The sequence below is a fragment of the Pristiophorus japonicus genome, chromosome 1, assembly GCF_044704955.1.
Source record: "Pristiophorus japonicus isolate sPriJap1 chromosome 1, sPriJap1.hap1, whole genome shotgun sequence".
Classification (NCBI taxonomy): Eukaryota; Metazoa; Chordata; class Chondrichthyes; family Pristiophoridae; genus Pristiophorus; species Pristiophorus japonicus.
The window spans coordinates 307,982,756-308,003,862 of record NC_091977.1 but is presented as its reverse complement, the minus strand read 5'-3'; the positions used below and the strand labels follow the sequence as shown (position 1 = coordinate 308,003,862).

The 21,107-nt window shown below is 44.4% G+C and overlaps 1 protein-coding gene across 1 annotated transcript in view; it reads left to right on the top strand.

The window, feature by feature from the left end:
- The window catches only part of LOC139263812 (cancer-associated gene 1 protein homolog), a 242,780-nt gene that overhangs the window by 25,964 nt on the left and 195,709 nt on the right, over window positions 1-21,107 (top strand). Inside the window, exon 5 of the mRNA XM_070879900.1 lies at window positions 20,718-20,797. Within this exon, the coding sequence (XP_070736001.1) occupies window positions 20,718-20,797 (80 nt within the window). The remainder of the gene's footprint in view (window positions 1-20,717; window positions 20,798-21,107) is intronic.

Genomic DNA, 21,107 nt, shown 5'->3' with positions numbered 1-21,107 from the left:
ACTAAACCTTTTTTGCAGGTCTTCGTACATACCGTTAGGGTTAGACCTGCCTCCACGCAGCGGTCCTTCCCCCTGCTGCCGCCGACACCCACCCACACCAATCTGGCAGCTTGGCGGGCGGGAGGACACTTGCGCTACTTGGCCGCCAGCAGCCGTCAGCGAATGGTTCCCGGCAGTATTCCCCTCCCGCCCGCTGCAGCCCGAGTGGAAACTGGCACAGAGGGGAGACTAGCGGCAAAACTCAGTGACATCCGGCGGCAGTGGGCGGTAAGGCACCAATTTCGGGGCCTTATAAGAACCTCTAACATAAATGTTAAAGGTCTGACTGGTTTAGAACCTTTTTAATTAATAATAATCAGTGGCTCAGTTGGTAGCACCCTCTGAGTCAGAAGGTTGTGGGTTCAAGTCCCACTCCAGAGAATTGAGCACAAAAATCTAGGCTGGCACTCCATTGCAGTACTGAGGGACTGCTGCAGTGTTGGAAGTGCCGTCTTTTGAATGACAAGTTAAACCAAAGTTTGATCCCTGGTCTGTTAACTAGTCTCCGCCTGTCGGAGATGAGGGAATACTGCTTTCTCAGATGGATGTAAAAGATCCCATGCCACTATTTTGAAGAAGAGCAGGGGAGTTATCTCCGATGTCCTGGCCAATATTTATCCCTCAATCAGCATCACTAAAAATAGATTATCTGGTCATTATCACTTTGCTGTTTGTTGGAGCTTGCTGTGCGTAATTTGGCTGCAGTGTTTCCTACATTACAACAGTGACTACACTCCAAAAAGTACTTAATTGCTTGTAAAGCATTTCATCTGGTCATGAATGGTGTTATATAAAAGCAAGTCTTTTATTTCTTTAAAATGATAAATGAACATAAAATGCTAAAAATACACAGCATGTCTATCAAAGACAACAGCAACAACAACAACTTGTATTTATATAGCGCCTTTAATGCAGTGAAACATCTCAAGCTGCTTCACAGGAGTATTATGAGACAAAATAATTGACACCAAGCTGCATTAGGAGAAATTAGGCCAGGTGAGCAAAAGCTTGGTCAAAGAGATAGGTTTTAAGGAGCGCCTTAAAGGAGAAAAGAGAGGTAGAGAGGCAGAAAGATTTAGGCAGGGAGTTCCAGAGCTTGGGGCATGAGGCAACAGAAGGCACACCGCCAATGGTTGAGCGATTATAATCAGGGATGCTCAAGAGTGCAGAATTGGAGGAGCGCAGATATCGGGGGGTGGGGTGGGGGGAAGTTTTGGGGCTGAAGGAGATAACAGAAATAAGGAGGTGCGAGGCCATGGAGAGATTTGAAAACAAGGATGAGCGTTTTGAAATCGAGGCATTGCTTATCCGGGAGCCAATGTAGGTCAGTGAGCACAGGAGTGATGGGTGAGCAGGAATTGGTGCGAGTTAGGACATAGGCAGCTGAGTTTTCGATCACCTCTAGCTTACGTTGGGTAGAATGTGGGAGGCCAGCTAGGAATGTGTTGGAATAGTCAAGTCTAGAGGTAACAAAGGCATGGATGAGAGTTTCAGCCGCGGATGAGGCAAGGGCAGAGATGGGTAATGTTACGGAGATGGAAATAGGCGGTCTTAGTTATGCTGCGGATATGTGGTTGAAAGCTCATTTCAGGGTTAAATATGACACCAAGGTTGCGAACAGTGTGTTTCAGCCTCAGACAGAAGTTGGGGAGAAGGATGGAATCAGTGGCTAGGGAATGGAGTTAATGGCGGGGACCGAAAACAATGGCTTTGGTCTTTCCAATATTTAATTGGAGAAAGGATTGGTTAAGATTTTTGCTTTATGCACCACCAAACTCAGCTAACTTGCCACTTATTCTTTACAAATACTGTTGTGTATTTTCACTATTTTCATTTTTATTTAAATTTCCAGCATTTGTATTTTTTGTATCTCAATGCCTTTGTAGTCAGATTGGTCTTGATACTGCCGATAACTGCTAACCTGAAGTAGCTCACAAAGTAGAAAAATACTCATTCTTCCAATCATTTGGAATAAATAATTAATATGATTCTTCAAGTTAGATTCATCTTATTTCTGTGAAAGAATAAAGTAGTGCAGGACTCTCCTCTTCTTTCCCTCTTTGACCATAACTGATCGTGATGAAAAATGAAGTATTTTTGTTCATCTACATTTGATTTAATAGCTGTCCCTTTGAAACCATTCACAAAACATAAAGGGCCTATATTTCCTCACTGATTACAACAGTAAATCACTTCTGATATTTCTCTTGGGCACGTATCTATACATCCCAGTATGGATGGGTATATAATGAGAAACAAATAGTGGTTGCAAATCATATCACAAATTTCTTATTGTTTCCTAGAAACACAGGGTACAAGAATCTCCCTTGCATCCAATGTTGCTGGAGCTTGCGATGGGGTGGTGCTCAGGGGGAGGGGGAGGTGAAGGGGTGGGTGAGGGGGGTGGGGTGTTTAAAAGTCTAAATGGCCCATTTTCCTAATGCAATTGATTGGAGAGTGGAGGTCTCACTTAAACTGCAGCGATTTCCCTACATATTCACTGATTTCCCCGAGCCAAGAAAATGGGTCAGGGGCCAGTTACAGTGGGGTTGGGGCAATGGGCAGAAGTCCTTCCCCACACAATACCACCTATGATAGGAAAATCCAGCACCAGCAAGTATCTGTTATGATATCCAAATGAGCCATGGTAGCTGGTGGAAAAGGTATGTAAGTGGTTGGATATGTTTATTAAGCTGCTTTTTAGTGTAAGATACTCAAACCAATTAGGAAAAGATACAGGGCTAGAATTTCCTATGGCTCACCGCCCGGTTTCTGGGCGATATTGGCCATTGTGGGCGGTAATCAGGTGAGCGAAAATTTCCTTACCTGAATTACACCGGCGGTTTCGAGGGACCGCTGGGGAGCGGACCGCCGACGTACACCGTCCTCAGATCGCTCTGGTGCGATATTTGACTGAGCGGTGACCCGTAGGTAAGTATGAAAAAAAACGCACACGAGGATCAGCGGAGCTGGGTGGTAGGTGAGTAGCTCTTCAAGAAAAAGGTTAGTAATTGGTTTTTTACTAATTATTTTAAAAATGTGTTGTGGTGATTTTGTTTTAAAGTATCTTGGGAATTTGTTATTTGATGTTTTTTGAAAAATTATTTTTATTGTTTTTCTGGTGTTAGGCCCAACCCGCAGCCTCGGGGTAAATTTTTATTGATTTAAAAAAAATGTTGTTAATGAACTGCCCAATCGACCCTAAATTGCACTTTTTTGCCCAGAATGGGGGTGCAAGGCCCATGTTTTTCGTTCGGCGGATTTTTTTATTTTTTGGGGGCAAGTTTTCGCCGGCGATAATCTTCGCCGTGTTAGTGGTCTTTTGGGCGGCGATCAGGCGCTGGCAGGTTGATAGGAAATTCTAGCCCATAGTATCTATAAAAGTTCAGCTTAACACTAAATTGTGACTTTTCCATTGTTATTTTTCCACTTAAGTAAGTAATTATACGATTGCATTTTATCACTGTTAGTTTATTGACTTGTTCATTGTTCAATAAATTCACAATTTTTAAACTTAAAATGAGATCTGATGTGATGGCTCTACCACTGCCTGCTGGGAGATCCTTTGAAGGCATATGATAACTTCCATTAGTTCAAAATAAATACTAGACATGGATCACTGTTAGTTATCTAGATTTTAAGGTTAGGGTAGACACTCTCAAAAGGTATGTAGTACTGTACAGGGACTACGAGAGTGACCTAAAATAAAAGAGCCAAAATAATCTATGGTAAGAAATAAGAACATAACATAAGAACATAAGAATTAGGAACAGGAGTAGGCCATCTAGCCCCTCGAGCCTGCTCCGCCATTCAAAAAGATCATGGCTGATCTGGCCGTGGACTCAGCTCCACTTACCCGCCCGCTCCCCATAACCCTTAATTCCCTTATTGGTTAAAAATTTTTCTATCTGTGATTTGAATACATTCAATGAGCTAGCCTCAACTGCTTCCCTGGGCAGAGAATTCTACAGATTCACAACCCTCTGGGAGAAGAAATTCCTTCTCAACTCGGTTTTAAATTGGCTCCCCTGTATTTTGAGGCTGTGCCCCCTAGTTCTAGTCTCCCCGACCAGTGGAAACAACCTCTCTGCCTCTATCTTGTCTATCCCTTTCATGATTTTAAATGTTTCTATAAGATCACCCCTCATCGTTCTGAACTCCAACGAGTAAAGACCCAGTCTACTCAATCTATCATCATAAGGTAACCCCCTCATCTCCGGAATCAGCCTAGTGAATCGTCTCTGTACCCCCTCCAAAGCTAGTATATCCTTCCTTAAGTAAGGTGACCAAAACTGCATGCAGTACTCCAGGTGCGGCCTCACCAATACCCTGTACAGTTGCAGAAGGACCTCCCTGCATTTGTACTCCATCCCTCTTGCAATGAAGGCCAACATTCCATTCGCCTTCCTGATTACCTGCTGTACCTGCAAACTAACTTTTTGGGATTCATGCACAAGGACCCCCAGGTCCCTCTGCACCGCAGCATGTTGTAATTTCTCCCCATTCAAATAATAATCCCTTTTACTGTTTTTTTTCCCCCAAGGTAGATGACCTCACATTTTCCTACATTGTATTCCATCTGCCAAACCTTAGCCCATTCGCTTAACCTATCTAAATCTCTTTGCAGCCTCTCTGTGTCCTCTACACAACCCGCTTCCCCACTAATCTTTGTGTCATCTGCAAATTTTGTTACACTACACTCTGTCCCCTCTTCCAGGTCATCTATGTATATTTCACCCCATCATGCCAGTGCTGATGCTAGCTCCACATCGGAGATATCTACTTCAATCTCATTTTCCTGCCTCCTTTCATATTTCTATTTTTCAATTGCTTATCTAATTTCCTCTTAAATGTTGTAATTGACTCAGCTTACAGTAACGTTTTCCATAGGCCCAACACCTCTGTCTGACAAATTCCTAATTCCCACTTTATGCTTCTAGTACTAATTCTAAGTTTTTGTCCCACTGGTTACCAATGTATTTCCAAGTAGAAATAACTTTTCATTATTTACTCTTTCAAACATTTTCATTTGCACGGTTCACGACGAACACTCAGTTCCTCCCTCAAAAATGAATGAACCAGCTTTGAATACAACTCTAGTTTAGGGCAAAGTTTCTCCTTGAAGACAGAAAGCAAAAGGTTCAGTACAGTATTCCCCTTCAAGCCATTCCAATGCTCATCACTAAAAAGTACTTACTGTAGGGCTATGTACCAGGAGTGGTATTTATTGTAGAAGAGTTCCAAGATAAATTTATTTTCAACTATAAACCTTTTCTTCAACTATAGACCAATTGGGATGAAGTACTTAAAAACCAAATCTCTGTACTCAATTTTATTTGATAGAAAGTACCGTTTAAAGAGATAAAAAAGTTATCTAGGAATTCACCCAAGGATAAGTATTTGCCATTATTGGTACATACCCCTATAGCTTTTGTATGAGAAACAGTGGCTTGGTTAAGATGCAGAAATTATCCTGAAATTACAGGTAGTTTCACGTTCTATGTATAAAATAAAAAGCACCATAAGCAGCAAGTCAGCTTCTTCAGTAAAGCAGTCAGCTTTCTGTATAAACGTTTCACGAATCATAAGATAAACCAGGCATCTTTTGCTCTAGGAAATGTATTGTAAATCAAGGTTGCTGCTCCAGCTGGTTGCTTCAGGACAGCGGATTCTTTTGGTATCTTCACAGCCACTATCAGCATCCCAATGTGGAAAAGACCCAAAAATGTAGCACCGATAGGGGAGAATTTCCCCTTATTTGTTTTAACTTAGTGTATTATAGCTAATCATAACTTTTACTGTAGTGTTTGAAATGCTGAACTCTGTACCATGTTATCCTATTGGGGAGAGTAAGGCACTATTATGACACCTCAGTTTACAAAGTTGAGTAGCCATACTTCGGGCTCAATTTTCCCCAATGCCGTTTTTTTGCGTATTTCAAGAGTTACGCCCGTTTGTTGGCCCCGACTACTCCAAAAAAATAACTTGAAAGTTTCCCCGTTGTAATTTTTTAAATTGGCGCCACGCAGCCTGTCCTTTAGCTTCGGGGGTAGAGCCTAATGTCTGCACCGAACAAACAATGCCACCCTCCCCTTCTGCGCATACGCTGAAAAATAAACGACATTTTTTACATTACTGCTATGGGCGCACATGCCCAGTACACCTCTCGGTCTGCATTTGGCCATTTTTAAAGAGCCAGTTGTGTGTGAGAACTGTATGAGAACTTTCATTCTCAGTGGTAAAATCAGAGCTGCAATAGGCAACATGGCTCAAGGACCAAGAATTTCTCACAAGAGGAAGTGAAGTTACTGTAATTGAGACCTGATGGCATGAGCTGGACACTGGCAGAGGTCACATAAAAGTTTTACCAAAAAAAATGAAATAACGCTGGAACCAACTTGCACAAGATTACTGCGCAATGGTGACCACCCCAAGGTCTGGAGGCCAGTGCAAAAAAAAGTGGCAGGACCTTGGTCAAGTAGTTAGTGTAAGTAATATTTTCATTTATTCACTGGAATTGCAATTGTAAATGTGACCATCTGTATGTCCCAGAAAGAAGAAAGACACCCTTCCTAAAAAGTTATTTTTTCATTTTTGCAGAGGAAAGTGGCACACAACATAGAAACATAGACAATAGGTGCAGGAGTAGGCCATTCGGCCCTTCGAGCCTGCACCGCCATTCAATGAGTTCATGGCTGAACATGCAACTTCAGTACCCCATTCCTGCTTTCTCGCCATACCCCTTGATCCCTCTAGTAGTAAGGACTACATCTAACTCCTTTTTGAATATATTTAGTGAATTGGCCTCAACAACTTTCTGTGGTAGAGAATTCCACAGGTTCACCACTCTCTGGGTGAAGAAGTTTCTCCTCATCTCGGTCCTAAATGGCTTACCCCTTATCCTTAGACTGTGACCCCTGGTTCTGGACTTCCCCAACATTGGGAACATTCTTCCTGCATCTAATCTGTCTAAACCTGTCAGAATTTTAAACGTTTCTATGATACCCCTCTCATTCTTCTGAACTCCAGTGAATACAAGCCCAGTTGATCCAGTCTTTCTTGATATGTCAGTCCCGCCATCCCGGGAATCAGTCTGGTGAACCTTCGCTGCACTCCCTCAATAGCAAGAATGTCCTTCCTCAAGTTAGGAGACCAAAACTGTACACAATACTCCAGGTGTGGCCTCACCAGGGCCCTGTACAACTGTAGCAACACCTCCCTGCCCCTGTACTCAAATCCCCTCGCTATGAAGGCCAACATGCCATTTGCTTTCTTAACCGCCTGCTGTACCTGCATGCCAACCTTCAGTGACTAATGTACCATGACACCCAGGTCTCGTTGCACCTCCCCTTTTCCTAATCTGTCACCATTCAGATAATAGTCTGTCTCTCTATTTTTACAACCAAAGTGGATAACCTCACATTTATCCACATTATACTTCATCTGCCACGCATTTGCCCTCTCACCTAACCTATCCAAGTCACTCTACAGCCTCATGGCATCCTCCTCGCAGCTCTCACTGCCACCCAACTTAGTGTCATCCGCAAATTTGGAGATGCTACATTTAATCCCCTCGTCTATATCATTAATGTATAATGTAAACAGCTGGGGCCCCAGCACAGAACCTTGCGGTACCCCACTAGTCACTGCCTGCCATTCTGAAAATTACCCATTTACTCCTACTCTTTGCTTCCTGTCTGACAACCAGTTCTCAATCCACGTCAGCACCCTACCCCCAATCCCATGTGCTTTAACTTTGCACATTAATCTCTTGTGTGGGACCTTGTCGAAAGCCTTCTGAAAGTCCAAATACACCACATCAACTGGTTCCCCCTTGTCCACTCTACTGGAAACATCCTCAAAAAATTCCAGAAGATTTGTCAAGCATGATTTCCCTTTCACAAATCCATGCTGACTTGGACCTATCATGTCACCTCTTTCCAAATGCGCTGCTATGACATCCTTAATAATTGATTCCATCATTTTACCCACTACCAATGTCAGGCTGACCGGTCTATAATTCCCTGTTTTCTCTCTCCCTCCTTTTTTAAAAAGTGGGGTTACATTGGCTACCCTCCACTCCATAGGAACTGATCCAGAGTCTATGGAATGTTGGAAAATGACTGTCAATGCATCCGCTATTTCCAAGGCCACCTCCTTAAGTACTCTGAGTTGCAGACCATCAGGCCCTGAGGATTTATCGTCCTTCAATCCCATCAATTTCCCCAACACAATTTCCCGACTAATAAGGATTTCCCTCAGTTCCTTCTCCTTACTAGACCCTCTGACCCCTTTTATATCCGGAAGGTTGTTTGTGTCCTCCTTAGTGAATACCGAACCAAAGTACTTGTTCAATTGGTCTGCCATTTCTTTGTTCCCAGTTATGACTTCCTCTGATTCTGACTGCAGGGGACCTACGTTTGTCTTTACTAACCTTTTTCTCTTTACATATCTATAGAAGCTTTTGCAGTCCGTTTTAATGTTCCCTGCAAGCTTCCTCTCATACTTTATTTTCCCTGCCCTTATCAAACCCTTTGTCTTCCTCTGTTGAGTTCCAAGTTTCTCCCAGTCCCCGGGTTCGTTGCTGTTTCTGGCCAATTTGTATGTCACTTCCTTGCCTTTAATATTATCCCTGATTTCCCTTGATAGCCACGTTTGAACCACCTTCCCTTTTTTATTTTTACACCAGACAGGGATGTACAATTGTTGTAGTTCATCCATGCAGTCTCTAAATGTCTGCCATTGCCCATCCACTGTCAACCCCTTAAGTATCATTCGCCAATCTATCCTTGCCAATTCACACCTCATACCTTCAAAGTTACCCTTCTTTAAGTTCTGGACAACAAAAGAGAGAGAACTCTGAACAGGAGGAGGCGCAGCAAATCTGCATCCACTCACACCCTTGGAAGACCGGGTTGCTGCTTTGATGGGTCCTGCCTAGAGAAAAGCAACCATCACTGCACAAGCTGGGCCCACACTCGAGGGAGAGGGTAAGTCCTGCAAATTCCACATTCTGGCTTTGCTAAAAGTTAAGTACTGCGCGGGCTAGCCATGCTTCGGTTCATGGGGATGCCTCCGTCAGCTACGCTTCGGTTGATGTAATGTGCTATCATTCATCACGGTCCTTCAAATGAGCCTGCTGCCTGCGCTGTGTGTGCCTACGCATGCCATCCTGCCCTCTCCTCTGTTGCTAACCATTTGTCTGTTCTTTTATATTTTGCAGAACTTGAGGCCAACCCTGATGATGCAGAAGAAGATTCAGACACGGTCGAGCCTGAAGAGGAAAACATCTTCCAATCCCACCTTCCAAACCAAGAGCATGGGGGTGAAGGGGGCCCCCCACTGTTGTACTCACTCTGGAGGAGATGCTGGTGCCGCCCATTGAGGTGTCAGCCCCTTTCCTGAGTGGTGCGAGTGTTGGGACATTCACACAGTCCGAGGCTGCGGATTCCAGTGGGCTGCAGCGAGGCACACCCAGGTTGAGATGGGGAAGGAGAACAATGCAACGCTCTCCTGAGGTGCAGAATGTAACAGATGTGGTTCAGATGATGGCAGTGAGTGGGAAGATTATTGACCTTAAGCGATGACTCCTGGACACCATCAGTGGAGTGTGTGATGAGGGACTGTCGGGAGAAGTAACAACACTCTCGCGAGAAATGGGAACACTGTCCAGGCACATTAGGGATGGAATAGTAGGTAGCTGAGACACTGTTGGTGAACATAAGGGAGGGAATGTTGCAGGTAGCTGAGACAATGTTGGTGCACATGAGGGAGGGAATGTCGGAGATAGCTGCTGCAATAACGGAACACGCCCACACCCCGCGGCCATTGACGGAATCAACTACCACTCCAACTCCAATCCCCAGACCAACCTCCGAAGAGGCCCAAGCCGGGCCTTACACTTTACCGCCTGCCCATGCCCCCCATCAAGAAATGTGCATTACCCGAGATGCTCGAAAGAATAAGTTTGGTACCAACCTGAGAAACACTGCGCCACCGCCTGCGGGCAGGGGTGGAGTCAACAAGACCAAGCGCAGCAGGTGGTCTTCGAATAAGGTGGAGGAGAGATGGGTGCAGCCTTTCTTGGCTGCTGTTGTTGATTTATTATTGTTGTTACTGTTGTAACTGTTCTCAAATTAAAAGATTTTTGTAAGTGATGTAAATTTGTAAGTTTAAAAGTTTGTAAGTGACCATAAAGTTTGTCAGTGATCTTAAAGTTTTTAGGTGATCTTAATGAAAACTTTAAAGTTTGATACAAGAATATTTTTATTAAAGTTAAGCTAAGTACAAACAAGTGTTAAACTTTTGAATAAAATATATTTTAAATTATAACTGAATCGTTTCCATTATTTGTTCCATTATTAACACAACACAACATTACGGAACAGGTCCAAACAGTAAATATGGTCCATTTGGAATAGTTGCCGCTGAGCCTTCAGGCAACAAAGCGTTCATGGATGAGCTCCTGGCTCAAGGCTCAAGCAATCATTCAAGGGGCACGACGGCCTGGCCTCCAACGCCGTCGTGCTCCAGGTTCAAGTAGTTGCATGGCTTCCTCCTCCTCCTCCTCCTCTTCATCCTCATCATCAGCCACTCTCACCTCAGGTGGGTCTTCTACTACCAGCTGCTGCTGCCTCATGATGGCTAAGTTGTGCAGCATGCAGCAGACAACAGTGAACTGACTGACAATCTCAGGAGTATTCCAAGTAGCCTCCGGAATGGTCCATGCATCGGAAATTCTGCTTCAAAATGCCAATGGTCCTCACTATTATGCTGCGCGTCGCAATGTGCGACATGTGTTCCCGGTCAGCTTCTGTCCGGGTCACGCGTGGGGTCGTCATGAGCCAGGTGGCGAGGCCGTACCCTTTGTCCCCCAGCAGCCAGCTCTGCCCTCCTGGCTGCTGCTGAAACATGGCTGATATAGCGCTCTCGCTTAGGATGACCACATCATGGGTGCTCCCAGGGTATCTCGCATCAACTGCTATGTTGTAATGCATGTCGTCACAGATGTCCCTCATGTCTGCGCCGTTTTTCAGTTGTTCGCAGTTTGGCCAACATCTTTTTCTTTTAGTTCGGCATATCTGGCCACTCCCGAAAAACCTTCTGGTGAGTTAAGAAAACAAGCGCACATTCACAAATCGGTGGTGAAAGACGCCATTGTTTTTAAATCGAAGATTTTGCAGGGAGTCAAGTACACTGTCAAAATCAATAAAGTTCAACGTTTTTTACCTGTCAACGTAGAAATGTAAATTTATTGGATTTCAGAAGTTCTCTCAATTTTTTACTCACTCACATGCCACCACCGAACATCTTAAAGCAGGGCTGGAGGGTCATAGCTTTGGCCGGCAGAATCGGCCCCGTACCCGGACAAAGTGGCTCAGGGCTCGGCTGCAAAACAAGCCATGGGTGTGGGGGGGGGGGGGGGGGGGGGGAGTGGCTGGAGGAGAGAGAGAGAGAGAGCAAGGTGCCGATCGGAAGGCTTGGAGCCCGGGGAGTGAGGAGCCTTCTGCACTGAAGACTGCAATGAGTGGGGAGGGGGCTGGGGGGGTGGGGGAAGGGAGAAAGAGAAGTCACAAGACCTTTGGGTTTGGTCCATCCATACAGACCTGGAGAGAGAGAGAACTGCGAACCTGTCCTGCCTGCTATCCTGCCGTTTTGAGCTTCTTTCAAATTTAAGTATGGAGGCAATACTGACAATGCCATACCTTGTGTGAGCCTTCTGCATTATGGTGCTACATAGGAGATAATTGATTTGACTTCATCGCATCAGGAACATCAGAGCCAGTAGGGTGCTGGGCAGGAGACCTTACCCACCTCAGCTATATCGAGACAGGTGTTCATACCTCCACCTGAGTGATGCAGACTGTGTCAGAAGGCTGCGAATGCCACAAAGAAGTTGTAACTGAGATCTGTGAGTTGGTCAAAGCAGACCTGCAACCTGGAAGCATCAAGAGGACTGCTTTGTCAGTTGAAATGAAGGTTACAGCTGCACTTTAATTCTATGCCTCCAGAGCATTTCAAGCTACAACTGGGGATGTGTGCGCCATCTCTCAACGTGCAACACATGTCTCCATTCACCAGGTCACGGCTGCACTGTACCGCGTAGGAATGACTTCTCTTCAGGCTCGTCCTCGTCTGAATCTTCTGCATCATCAGGGTTGGCCTCAAGTTCTGCAAAAGATAACAGAACAGTCAAATGGTTAGCAGCAGAGGATTGGGTGGTATGAGTAGGCTGACACATCGCAGGCCAGGCAGCAGGCTGATTTGAAGGACCACGGTGAATTTGCAGGACTTACTCTCTCCCTCAAGTGTGGGTCCGGCTTGTGCAGTACTGATTTCTTTTTTCCAGGTGGGACCCACCAAAGCTGCGATCCTCTCTTCCAAGGGTATCAGTGGGTGCAGATTTGCCGGGCCTCCTCCTAGTCGAGTTCTTTCCCTTTTATTATGTGCCACCTTCCTCTGCAAAGATGAAAATGCAACTTTTTAGAGAGGGTGTCTTTCTGCTGGGTAGGATATATACAGCTGGTCACATTTACAATTGCAATTCCATTGAATAAATGAAAATATTACTTACACTAACTACTTGACCAACTCCTGCCACTTCTATTTGCACTGGTCTCCAGATCTCATGGTGATCACCACTGCCCAGTAATCTTCTGCAACTTGGTTCCAGCGTTTCTTCATTTCTTTGGGTGGAACTTTTATGTGACCTCTACTCGTGTCCAGCTCCTGTCATCTGTTCATCTGTTCTCAATCACAGTAACTCGTGCCTCCACTTCTTCCTGTAAGAAATTCTTGGTTCTTGCCCCGCGTTGCATCTTGTATTGCTCCAACTGTGATTTTTCCAGTACTCTCACACACACAACTGGCTCTTTAAAAATGGCCAATTGCCAAATCCGAGTTGTACTGAGTATGCGCCTCCATTGGAACGACGTCAAAAACGTAACACTTTTTTCTGCGCATGCGCTGAAGGTGCAGCTTCGTTTTTTGGCGCAGACAGCAGGCTCCACCCCCGAAGCGACTGGACATGCTGCGCAGCGCCAAGTTCAAATTATACATCATGGAAACTTTGGCAAAATATTTCTGCTGCATTTCTGGCCTAGAAAAACGGCCGTAACTCTGGCAATACGCCAGAAAACAGGCTTGGGGAAAATTGAGCCCATTAACTCACAGATCTCGGTTACAACTTCTTTGCGGGAACGCAGCCTTCACACAGTCTGCATCACTCGGGTGCAGGTATGGACACCTGTCTCGATATACCTGATGTGGGTAAGGCCTCCTGCCCATCGTCCTATGTGCTCTCAGGTTTCTCAGGCGATGCTGTCTAATTAATCTTCTCCTCTGCAGCACAATCATGCAGAAGCCTTGCACGAGGTATGGCGTTGCTAATATTGCCCCATAATTTAATTGTAGCTTTGCAAGAAGCTCAAAGCAGCAGGACAAAGCACGCACACCTTCTTTCCTCTCTCTCTCCCGAAGATCGACTCCCTAGCATGGACCACACCCTGATCTGCACACGCTCAAAAGGCTTGCTTCGAACAGGAAGCTAGGCATTCAATGAAGAAACAAAGTCTAATGCAATTCTTTAATTTTTGATTTTTTTTCAAAGTACCACCCCACCATCGAACGTCTCCTCACCGAGCTCAAGGGTGGGCCGGCAGAATCGTTTCCTCGCCTGGACCTAGGGGTTCGGCGTCCACCCCCTTGCCCACCCCCTCGCCATGGGCTTCTTTTGAAGCTGCTGTATAGCCTAAGGGTTTTCATCCCTTCAGTTCAGCTTCCACCCCATCCCATCCCACCCCCTGGGCTTCTTTAGAAGCTGAGCCCCTGTGTCCGGGCGAGGGAGCAATTCTGCCGTCCGACGCTCTGACCCTCGAGCCCGGTGAGGAGACATTCGGGGGTGGCGTGGTACTTTGAAAAATATCTAAAATTAAAGAATTGCATTAGACTTCCATTTTCTCCCTTTGACTCTGTAAAAGTTAAGCTTTATGATGCATATTCTTTACCTTCTTGACTCCCTCCAAAACTTCACTTCAAAACAAAAGCGTCTTTCTGCGCCGATTTTTTAATGTGCGCTGCTTTTTCTTAAGTGCCTGGAAGGTTTTTTGGGAGTGTTCACATATGCCATCCTAAGAAAAATGTAAGTTGGCCAAACTTGCTTAAATGTGAAAAACTGGCTCCTATGACGCAAAACAATCCTAACCTAAAAAAACATAACTAACTGAGTTACGCTGGCGCAGGAACTTTGGGGAAACTTGGAGATTTGAATTTACTCCAAAAAAAAATGGCGCACGCCAAAAAAACGGCGCAGATAACTGTGGAAAATTGAGTCAAATGTATTGGTGAGGTGATAATTAGTTATTACAGCGCCAAAGTAATACCACTTTATTTGTACAAATGCAGGTTGCTCACTTGTCATTCAAAGGTTCAAAAAGAATAATACTGTTTATTCAGCTGGAATTATAATTGCTAAAAATATAAAACTACCTGCAACGGTATTTGTCAATATCTCATTACTGAAGTTTCTATTGTGGAAAATAGGGTAAAGATTTGAAAGCATCAGTGCAAGACTAAAAAAAGTGAATCGCACAGGGCATTTTCCATCCTGACAGAATGGTCGGAACGCTGACATTTAAACCCACCAAGAGCAGGGCGCAGGGGCCTTGTAGAACGCAGGAAACCCAGAGTCCAGGATTCCCCACACACTGAGAACAACAGATTCCCCACCCGTAAGTCAGCCTAATTGACAGGCTGGCTTCCAGTTGGGCGGGGAACACTGGACAAGAGACCGCAACCCCAGGTAGGTGCGAGCCCCGAGCCTAGGGACGGGGTCTTACCCCCAGGGGGGGGTGGTGTCCGATCCCGGGCGGGAGGGTGGGGGGCCAGTTGGCTCATGGTGGACTCTCCTCACCTTGCTGCAGATGTCGGGAATCCCGAGGCCTGGGATCCCCAGCCGGCCACAGTTAAACCTGCTCAGCAGGTTAAAACCGGGTATCCAGCCTCAGTATAATATTCAAAGTGCTAACGTGCCTCCTGGGATCGGGATGCCCACCCCCTGTCTCGCCACCATTAAAACTGGAAGTGGGTGGGTTGGAGCCAGAATTCACGTTTTTAACACTTTAGCCTCCCACATAATCTCAACTCACCTGTTTTTTGGAGTTAAAATTCCCCCCAATATGTGCAGTGGTAGTTGCCAGCTATTCCAAGGTGCAGCAGCAGTTAGCATGTATGTGGTGTTTGTGTCAATGTGCTTTACATTTTCAAGACTTTGTCATATATATGTCTTTTTGAGTCATAAACATCTTTGTGTGCCTTCTCTAGGTATCCTAACCCTAAGCAGTCTGCTAACTGAGGGAATAGCTCAATATAGGTTGACTGCATGCAATCTGTAACATCTGCCACCTGTGTTTCTAACTTCTGATGTACCTGCAGCAGTACCAGAGGGGTCTCTAATTTGAACTGCTGCAGGATCAGTGATTTTGGAGGTGGCACATGGAGTCACTTGTGTGGTGTTACATGATGTCACGGAACTGGTGATCTGAATGCCAACTTGCAGTTGTTGTGCTTCTCCATTCATGCAACTGCTTGAGGGCATATTTGCATGTGGTCAGCTGATTTTGCCTGAGTGTAGAACAGTGGTCAGCTATGACTTAACTGAATTCTTCCAGCATGTCTGCAAGTGACTTGAAGCCAGCCATTAGTACTTGGTGCAATTTATCCATCCCACCTTACACTAGTGCATGTATAGAGACAAGTGACTGCTCAACGTTGTCCATGATTTGTAAGATCACTTGTTGGAAAGCAGGCCCACCAAGGTCTGACTCCCAATATAACCAGCACAAGAGACCTCTGTCCTCCACCTGCTTGCCTTTCATCAGCTGTCATGTTCATCTGCCTCTTCATCACCACTGTCCTGTGCTTGATCCAGTGCTTCTTCTTACAGATCACAGTATAGATGTCACGAGGTGTCGGTATTTGCGCTGGTGCTTGGTGTGAATGATGATAGTTGCCGCACTGTTCCTCTATTGCTGTTTGCTGTGGACCAACTTGATTCTTCTTGCTCCACAAAGACAGCATTGAGTTCAGTACAGTTATCTATTTGGTTATTATAGTGTTGTTACACAAACTATGTATACAAGCATTTATCAGTGTGTATGGACGTGTATGGTGCTAATCATAAAATATTTGATTAATTTAGGGCATATCACTGTTGAACCTCATTAGGAGCAATGATTTCTTCATATCTGGACTTTGCTGCTACTTCAATATTGTGGCCTTGCGTTTATGGTTTCTTTCGTGTTGTGAAACTTCTGGACCTCCTTCCAGCATTGGGCCCTTAGTTCACCTGGGATTTTCCAGTCCTGCTGCTTGGGTTGGGGGATTTGTGTGCTGCAAACATTAAGTGTGCCTAAAGTGGACCTTTCTGAGGTCATCCAAATTAGATAAGCAGAGCAAGCTCCAGATGGGAGCTTGCCAAAGGGAGAGGGAGGAATTATCTGGCATAGTTCAATCTTCTAAATGGCTGTAGCTGGCATTTAAAGGCACGTGGTCATTTAAAGGTATGTTGTCTCATGTGGGCCGCAAACATTTTCACAGTCCTTCCAAAGATACTGGATTTGGGATACTTCAAAAACAACCCACACAATTGCAAAAACAAAATACTGCGGATGTTGGAAATCTGAAATAAAAACAGAAAATGCTGGAAATACTCAGCAGGTCAGTCAGCATCTGTGGAGAGAGAAACAACGTTAACATTTCAGGTCAATGAACTTTCATCAGAACTGGAAGAAGTTAGAGATGTAACAGGTTTAAGCAAGTACAGAGGCAAGGAAAGTGGGGAGGGGAGGAAAGAACAAAAGGGAAGGTCAGTGATAGAGTGGAAGGCAGGAGAGATTAAATGACAAAAGGTATGATTGTACAAAGCAAAAGGAGATGGTCTCCTGACTCCTCAAAGCCTTTCCACAACCTACCAGGCACAAGTCAGATGTGTGATGGAATACTCTCCATTTGCCTGGATGAGTGCAGCTCCAACATCACGCAAGAAGCTCGACACTATCCAGGCCAAAGCAGCCCGCTTGATCGGCATCCCATCCACCACCTTACACACTCATTCCCTCCAACACCAGCGCGGCATGGCTGCAGTGTGTACCATCTACCAGATGCACTGCAGCAACTCACCAAGGCTTCTTAGACAGCACCTCCCAAACCCGCGACCACCAGCACTTAGAAGGACAAGGGCAGCAGGCGCATGGGAACACCACCACTTACAAATTCTCCTCCAAGTCACACACCAGCCTTACTTGGCAATATATTGCCGTTCCTTTGTCGCTGAGTCAAAATCCTGTAACTCCCTATCTAACAGCACTGTGGGAGTCCCTTCGCCACACAAACTGCAATGGTTCAAGAAGGCAGTGGAGCCATACATGCGAGTGGCTCCTAGTGTAGGGGGTGGTGGGTCTGTCAGCTTGCCTTCCTGACTAGAGTGGTTGTGAGTCGCTCCCACTCCCTGGTTCTCGAGCTTGGATTTATTAATCAGGGTATGATAAAGTGCAGCAGACAACTGTTTTGTACAAAGAAGGTATGTATTTTATTCAAGAAAGCAAATAACACAAATACACTCCAATAAAACTGTAAAATCTTACAACAAGGTTCGAAACAATGAAGAATACTTTATTACAGGAAATAAAACACAGCAGAAATACCTCCCGCCTCCCACTTACTCTCTAACTAGGTCGAACTCTAGAACTCCAGCGATTCATGCTCACCAAATTCTTCCTTTGACAGCTAGGGCTGTTTTGCAGTTTCGGGGTTCCTTGGTTATAGCCGGTTTACCTTGCTGTACCCCAGACGTGATAGAGACTTCTGTTGCGTATTGAAGCCAGTTGGGTTGAGTCTGCTGATGTGGTTAGACACGTTTTGGATTTATCTCTGGTGAGTATCCAATTTCCTTTGTTGGCAATAAGGTTTTAAGTTCTTTAGGTAATTTTTACCCGCTGGATAGTCTAGGCCTACCAAGTCAGTTGGTATTGATGTTCCACTGATTGGTTTTTGACATTCTTTTCTCCGATGTCGCGATGTTTCTTCCTGTGGTTTCTCGCCGTGTGCTCCCGATCTTGATCTTGTTGTTCTGAAGTGCTTGGTCAGAAAAGTTTTCCTGTGATGGTCAGAACAGTTCTTCTTGTGATGGTCAAAATAAAATAGGTCTCTTGGCACGATAGGCCCTCAATTATACTCTGAGAGGCTGCGTAATCTTCACGCCAAATCTAATGTTTCTTTTGTTTGAGTTTTGCTGCCCAGTTGATTTTAAGTGGTCTTCCTTGTATAAGTTTTGGTGGGCTAGCTAACTGAAACTTGATTAAATTTTTTAATCTGGCGTTGATAGACTTTGGGATGGCGATACCCCTTATTTATGAGCTGATGAACTCTTGTCCATTGTGATAGCACTGCTTTGGCTTCGGGAAGTCTGGGCTGAGCCAGATATTTCTATGCATGTTGAAAAAGGTGTTGGAATATGGATGTGATATTTGGGTCCTGTGGGTGGGGTGGATAATGTTTCTTCTGTGGTCGATTGTTTAAATGCTAATGTTTTCTGGGAGCCTGACGATGGTTAAACAGCTCCCCCAGACAAACTGATTAGCTACAATATCCAAATTCTAAAGGTAAAGGTTGATCCCACCCCCCTGTCTCTGCAGCTTTCCCCACAGGCCCAAACATGTGTTTTAAAATCCCAAACTTGATTAAAACTCGTAGATTTCTTCCATAAGCATTTTAGGATCCCAAACTTTCTGTTTAATAGGCCCAAATCGAATTTCCTTTTCAGTGAGTCCAAACACTGGGGGGTTTCCACGAATTTTGGAATCTTACACTCGTGGAATTTCTTGTCTGTTGACCACTTTCTCAAGGACAATTAGGGATGGGCAATAAATGTTGGCCTTGCCAGCGACGCTCACATCCTGTGAATGAATGAGCTGTGTGTAAGTTTGTTTTCTAAGAGTCCCTTTTCATAAGCCCCTTATGATCTTCTTGTTTTAAATTCTTTTAAATCGTTCAATTACAGTTAACTATTTCAGGCAATATACATAAAATTGCCTATCTGTTTTGATGACTAAAAAAAGCAAAGAATACCTGAAAAAAAACAGACTTATAAAGCTCTCTAAAAAAACAAAAAACATCCGTGTGAAGCCACTGAAAGCAAAAACAATAGCCAATAAGAGCATCAGCATCTTTAAGAGCCTCTTCAAATATGGCGCTTCCATTTTTAGCATGGACAAGCTGATACACAGCATGATGCCATTCTCAACAGACATGACATTGCAGTAGGATCCACCCAGCATGTGTTAGCATATTATAATGAATCTCTTGCACCTGTTGGAAGATCGTGCGCTGCACTAATTGGGCAGGTATACAGCGAAAGGGATTGCCACCCTTTTTTCACCGTTTGTTACATGCACCTTCCATGCTAGCGGGGCTAGGCTGCTGGTTGGACACTCTGCGTGTAGTCTGTTACTTATTGCCATGCTCTCTTGCATCACACCTCTTCCAGGAACTTGAGCATATAAATCTAGACTGATACTTTCAGTGCAGTGCTGAGGGAGTGCTGCACTGTCAGAAATGCTATCTTTTGGATGAGATGTTAAACCGAGGCCCCGTTTGCTCTCTCAGGTGGACGTAAAAGATTCCATTACTATTTCGAAGAAGAGCAGGGGAGTTATCCCCGGTGTCCTGGCCAATATTTATCCCTCAATCAACATAATAAAAAACAGATTATCTGGTCATTATCACATTGCTGTTTGTGGGAGCTTGTGTGAAAATTGGCTGCCACATTTCCTACATTACAACAGTGACTACACTCCAAAAGTACTTAATTGGCTGTAAAGCGCTTTGAGATGTCCGGTGGTCATGAAAGGCACTATATAAATGCAAGTCTTTTTATTGCACCATCTCATCTATCAGAACCTCCATATACTAGTTAGTACATTAGGCTTTCTAACTTGCAGGCTGAGCCATAATTCAAAAGTTTTCTGTACTGTACAGCTGGCTGAATGAACTTTCATGGTTTTATGTGCTAATGAGGGGGGCATGAGATTTAAGGTGATTTGCAAAAGAACCAGAGGCAACATGTGGAAAAAAAAATTGCGCAATGAGTGGTTATGATTTGGGGTGGTGGAAACAGATTCAATAGTAGCCTTCAAGGGAATTGAATAAATACTTGAAGGAGAAAATATTGCAAGGATATAGGGAAAGAACAGGGCAATGGGACAAACTAGATAGCTCTTCGAAAGAGCCAGCGCAGAATTGATGGGCAGAATGGCCTCCTTCTGTGCTGTGCTATTCTATGATTTTATACTGTTTATAAGTGACTTGAAAAGTGTGGAAGGAATATTATTACAGGTGGATTGTGATTATCTGTTTTCTCTGTCACAAATAAATGGCACCCAATACAGTCTTAATTATCAGCCATTAAAATGACCAGAAGTAAGGTTTGTCATTTCTTTTTGAAGTAAAATACTAGGGGAAAGTATTTGTCTACTGTTATGAAGAGTGAGTGATAGTAGGAATTTTAAGGTGGTCAGAGTTTGTAATGTCTGTGCCTTTTATCGGATAAGAGAAAAGCGTAGTATAAAACACCATTGCCTCTGAGAAATATAAAATGTCTGTTTTATTGTTTTTATTCTTAGATAGTGATACAGAAGAATCCATAATGAAGGATGAGATCTTTAGCTCAGATAAGCAGACTGGTAATGGTGCTGGAGATGAGGTCAGTAGAAGATATTTCTTAGATTTAACAGTTATTAATAAGAATTGGTACTTATAGATTCCCGATTATAGAATGCCAGGGCATCAATAAAAACAGGATTGAAACATCTACATGACTCCTGCAAATAACCAACCATTTGTTGGTGTGAGAGCTGCAACATTAAAGTGCACCTCCATCTTCCTTGGCACCCATATCCCATTGATCCAACCACTCAACCATCAGAGCTAAATACAGCTTTTCAATCATCGTAACAACTATCTGCTTCACTGATACATCTCACTTTCAGTTCCCACAACTTGAGCATACCCTA